Genomic DNA, 6,000 nt, shown 5'->3' on the forward strand with positions numbered 1-6,000 from the left:
CTATCTGGTACCCATGATGTTGTACGTGGCTGGGGGGAAGAACAGACCTTCAATGAGATCAGTGAGGATGAGGAACGGGACATGAGTAGCTCGGCATCCAACCTTGTGCAAATGGGGTCTTTCATGCTGTCATGCCTGTTGAGGGACCCTCGTATAAAAAGGCTGAAGGAGAACGACCTGTACTGGGTGGCCACGCTACTAGACCCCCGGTATAAGCAGAAAGTACCTGAAATGTTACCGAATTACCGCAAGTCGGAAAGGATGCAGCAGTTCCAAAATAAATTAAAAAGTATGCTTTACACAGCGTATAAGGGTGATGTCACAGCACAACGGGAATCTAACAGGGGAAGAGGTGAAAGTAATCCTCCTCCTACCACAACCACGCCGGCAAGGACAGGACGCTTTACAGACGTGTTGTTGATGGAGGACATGCAGAACTTTTTAAGTCCTACGCTGAGCCACAGCCCTTCGGGGTCCACCCTCAGAGAACGACTCGACCGACAGGTAGCAGACTACCTCGCCTTAACTGCAGATATCGACACTCTGAGGAGCGATGAACCCCTTGACTACTGGGTGTGCAGACTTGACCTGTGGCCTGAGCTATCCCAATTTGCGAAATAGAACTTCTGGCCTGCCCTGCTTCAAGTGTCCTGTCAGAAAGGACCTTCAGTGCAGCAGGAGGTATTGTCACTGAGAAGAGAAGTCGCCTAGGTCAAAAAAGTCTAGATTACCTCACCTTTATTAAGATGAATAAGGCATGGATCCCGAAGGGACTGACAGTGGGCGATACATTCGACTAAAAAAGGCCTGATGAGATGAGCTGCTTTGGGCTAAAAATGGTCCACACGCTGCTGTATTTTATCTCTGAATGCCGGATGACTTGCGTGACTTATCCGCCACCAACTAGGGTTCAAGTCGCAATGTTTTAGGGCACTTTCTGCCTGGGAAACATCAACATTTTTCTGGCCGCTGCTACAGCAGCGGCTGCAACAATACCTAATTTTTGAGGCGTGTGTACATGCCTAATTTTTCTGGCCTCTGGTGCTGCACTGTGGCTGCAAAAACAAAACAAAAAAAAAGGCACATACATGTGTCAATTCTCCTTCGTGATCGTTACCTTGTTGTGGTTAAGGGGCTTGCGTATCACAATGAAGCGACCACCTCTATGAGTGTGTTGGCAATGGCAATGTTGCCACACCCCAGATGATAAGGTCGTTGCTTCATTGTGAACAGACTAAAAGCGATCGACTGGATAATTTTGCATAGAAAAAACATTAATTTTCTTTGTGATCATGTAAGGTGATCATTAAAGCCTACTAGGCCAACAATGGGCCCACACTGCAGAATCATTGTTTTCTGGGTCACTTAACTGTCACTGAACTACCTCAACACGACCATAGGCTTTGAAAAAACCCCATCGCCTGCACTACCTCAACACGACCATAGGCTTTGAAAAAACGTATCCCAAAATGTATCCCAAACATGCGCACGAGCACAGTCATCACTACACCAAGATTGACGCATAGAGGAATAAAATTTATGTCATGAGTGTGTCAACTATTGACAACTCTTTGCGGTTGTCTAAAATCTATTCCAAACACGTCCCCTAAAAGGGACGTAACAGGGATTAAACTGATAGGAATAGTACTACTTAACACACCACTCCTATCTGGTGGCACAGTAGATTGCACATGCAGTGCCCCAAATTGGAAGTAGGAGGACCGACCAAGCATTTTTTTCCATCTCCCGGTTCCTAAAATCAATTCCATATACACTTCCCCTGATAGGGGACGTAACAGGGATTAAACTGATAGGAATAGTACTACTTAACACACCTTATAATTATAATAATAATAATACTAGTGGACGTAACAGGGATTAAACTGATAGGAATAGTACTACTTAACACACCACTCCTATCTGGTGGCACAGTAGATTGCACGCGCAGTGCCCCAAATTGGAAGTAGGAGGACCGACCAAGCATCTTTTTCCATCTCCCGGTTCCTAAAATCTATTCCATATACACGTCCCCTGATAGGGGACGTAACAGGGATTAAACTGATAGGAATAGTACTACTTAACATACCTTATAATAACGCAGAGAGAGGCAACGCAGAGAGAGGAGTCTGAAGAAGAGGAGTCAGAGGAGGAAGGTGGCTTTGACGAGGTGGAAGACCAAACACAGCAGGCGTCCCAGGGGGCTTGTTGTCACCTTTCGGGGACCCTTGGTGTTGTACGTGACTGGGTGGAGGAAGAGACCTTCAATGACATCAGTGAGGACAAGGAACGGGACATGGCTAGCTTGGTATCCAACTTTGTGCAAATGGGGAGTTTGCGGTTGTGCAAAGGGACTGTTTGCGGTTGTTTGTGGTGCGTTAAACAGGGAGTTTGGTCTGTCACTGTGAAGTGGGCGTAACCCTTACACTACCTGATCGATACAACATCATACCTGATGTTTTAAAGCACGTTATTCCAAACAATTTAGGAATGTTAGGTGATTTATGCCCTTTATGGATTAAAACCCGATTACATTAACTACGTAATTTTCCATGGGAGTTTTGCCATGGATCCCCCTCCGGCATGCCACAGTCCAGGTGTTAGTCCCTTTGAAACAACTTTTCCATCACTATTGTGGCCAGAAAGAGTCCCTGTGGGTTTTAAAATTTGTCTGCCTATTGAAGTGTATGGCGGTTCGCCCGGGTTCGCCCGTTCGCGAACATTTGCGAAAATTTGCGTTCTCCGTTCGCGAACGAAAAATTTTATGTTCGCGACATCTCTATTGATAAATTATCCTTAGGATTGGGAGGAGAGACTGCCTTCATCCCCACCAATCAGCTGTTCATATGAGCGCTGCCTTCTCTTCTTTGTTTCCATGCTCTTCTTAGACATTGAAGCGGTGAGCAGGTTTAATTACAACTTGGCTATCCCTCTCACTTCAATGGGATAGATCCTTCTTGTTCAAGTGAATACGATGAAGCCATGCCATTGAAGTGAATTGGGGTGGCGTAGTTGTAATTACACCTGCTTACCACTGTAATGTCAACGCGAGCAGGTAAACAGTGAAAAGAAGGCAGCGCTCACATGTATGGCATTGGAGTGATAGGTAGACATGGTGCCCGCTTGCCCATGCAGCGGGCACCATGGCCAGCGGGTCTCCACTGTTTCAAACAGCTGAGACCCGCGGCTGATGACCGCGACCAGCAATAATGCAGATCGCGGTCATTAAAGCCTTTAGATGCAATAATCAAGTGTGATCATGGCATCTAAAAGTTAAAAAACCCGGCACATCAAGCTTTGGGCTTCTTACCGGCATCCTGGCCAAAGAAGATGCCAGTAATTGATTTCAATACTCTGGGGCTTTGTGAAAATTTGGAATTTTCTTCCCGCTTCCTACTACATTGTATGCCATATTAAATGGTGGCATTAGAAAGTACAACTTGAAAATAAGCCCTCATATGGATATGTGAACGGAAAAATAAAAAAGTTATGGTTCAAGGAAGATTGGGAAGAAAAATGAGAATGCAAAAATGAAAAAACCTTCGCTGTCCTAAGGGTTAAACAGCTGATTGGCTTAGGTGGAAGCATTCATCCCCTCGCTGATCTGATATTGATGACCTATCCTGAGAATAGCAAATGAAGAGAGGTAGCGGCAACATCTCCAGTGAATCCTTTATTGGACGTCCAATAAGGAATTCACTGGAGATGCTGCCGCTACCTCTCTTCATTTGCTATACGGTCGACTGCTGAGGATCTGCGGTTGTGGCTCGGCTGTTGCATTACCGGTGTGGCAATTTATGTCCGTGGGTGCTGCTCTACAAACACTTTTGTCTACTATGCTGAGAATAGGTCATCAATATAAAAAAGCAGACAACCCCTTTAAGCTAACATGTTTGTATGGCTGCTGTAAGACATAGTTTTATCAGATGTTCTAATTGCATTTTTTGCATACTGCTCTACAGAGGAAGTTACATTACAGGGTTACAGACTTTCTAATATAAAAAAGTTAAGCGATTTTTACAAAAATAAAAAAATACAAAAAAAAATGTGGCATATGGTGCTGTAACATTTTTGTTGATAAATGTTTGTTGTGCCTGAGGTTTTATATGTACTCTGTACCCAATGAATGTGCATTTATAAATTATTTTTGTGTTCAGTTTTGCATAATTAATATTCCAACTAAAATTTTCCCTATTCTTCTCTCTTCCTTAGGATAAAACGTTGTTTCATCCTGTAAGCAACAGCTGTGTCGATTGTAATCCGGCTGAAAAAAAACTGTTCATGAACAGATGTGACCCTCTGTCTGAGACACAGCAGTGGATCTTTGAGCACATTAACATGACAATACTACAGAAATTTAACATTTATAATAACTCTTAGAGATCAATAAAAATTTCTGAAGCCACACCCGGTGGAATATAATTGGGCTACAAGAGTCAACAATTTTGATTCCTGAGATGCCATCTTCTCTTTCTGAGGATATTAGCAAAATATGTCATGCATAGTCAAGCACTACGACATGTCATCATATCCAAAGAACTTGGATGAAATTGAGAACTGATGCAGCTGCAGTGCTGAGAACTTAAATAGACTTTCCTTGCTGGTTCAAGGGCAGAGATAACCTTTGGAATAATACTCTATGCTACCACAGAGAAATGCATTTTTAATCTTACTCAGGACACTTCCTGCTGTAGTCTATAGCTGTAAATGGTAACTGGGGTAATGATCTTCCGTTCTGTTCTTTTTTTAAATAATTTTTCTATTTATTTATCCTTTTGGGGCTGGGTAGACAAGAATGGACTGCATGATAAAACATGAGTCTTTTAAAGCACCACGTTTCAAAGGCTCTGAGCCTATTTAAATGAGGCCAATGGCTTGCATACAAGATTGTTTTTTCTTTACATTTTATTGAGGTTAACAGGTTTAACACTCATATCTGCAAATGATTTTAGAAATCACCCTAATACCTCTCCCACCTGCTGATGGTACCAGAGACTGCAAAGACTATACTCATTGAAGAAGATAGGTGTAGCATGAAATGGACTATAACATGATGGATTATTTAAATTCCCCTTTAAATCAGAAATCTTGTTTTCTTTTCTTTTTTTTTTCTTTTTTTATTAAAATACAAATAGAATAAAATAATATTGTACAACTAAATGTGTGTTCTTGTGGTTGATATGTGAGCAATATGATGTTCCAACTTAACAAAGTACTATACAGGTATTGCTAGGTAAAGCAATGAGTAGGTAAAGCAATGGGGCATGATAATATTAAATTATTAGCATTTACCATGAAAGTCATGTGAATGAATATACCCTGACACAAGCCAAACAGATGATGCATATGTCATGTCACTGGGAAAAAAACAAAACAAAAAAAACATACATTGCTAAAACATGATGCAACAGGATGTTGTATGCCTGTGAATACAATGGCCCAAAGCACACAAGGAAATGACGGATACAGGTGTTTAAAAGGAAGAGTCCTGACCTTAAACCCATCAAGATGCATTGCTTTGCCATGACCTCGCGAAGGCTACGTATGCAATGCATTACAGAAATATTAATAAACCAAACCACATTGTACTTCGCTAACAGAGCATATTTTGTTAACAATCAATGCAGATAACATAGTCATTCCAATTTACTTTGCTTACTGCATAAAAGGAAATAGTTTGGAACAATGTGGAATCCAAATATATATAAATGTGGTTAAGTGCTCATGCACACTAACATATTTTTTGCCCTCATCCCATCCGCATTTTTAGCTTGTGGGATGCAGATCCATTCACTTCGATGGAGCCGCAAAAGATGCGGACAGCACACCGTGTGCTGTCAGCATCCGTATGTCTGTTCCGTGGCACCAGCAAAAATATAGAATTTGCTCTATTCTTGTCTGTATTACGGGCAAGGATAGGACTGCTCTATTATGGGCAAAATGCGGAATGCACACGGCCGGTATTCGTGTTTTGCGGATCCACAATTTGCAGACCCAAACAAT

At 42.1% G+C, this 6,000-nt stretch overlaps 1 protein-coding gene across 1 annotated transcript in view; it reads left to right on the plus strand.

Moving 5' to 3' along the window:
* Positions 1–4,377, plus strand: part of GALNTL6 (polypeptide N-acetylgalactosaminyltransferase like 6) — a 1,828,331-nt gene extending 1,823,954 nt beyond the window's left edge. Inside the window, exon 11 of the mRNA XM_040419898.1 lies at positions 4,210–4,377. Within this exon, the coding sequence (XP_040275832.1) occupies positions 4,210–4,377 (168 nt within the window). The remainder of the gene's footprint in view (positions 1–4,209) is intronic.
* Positions 4,378–6,000: the final 1,623 nt, after the last annotated feature.

The sequence above is a fragment of the Bufo bufo genome, chromosome 2 (genome assembly GCF_905171765.1).
Source record: "Bufo bufo chromosome 2, aBufBuf1.1, whole genome shotgun sequence".
NCBI lineage: Eukaryota > Metazoa > Chordata > Amphibia > Anura > Bufonidae > Bufo > Bufo bufo.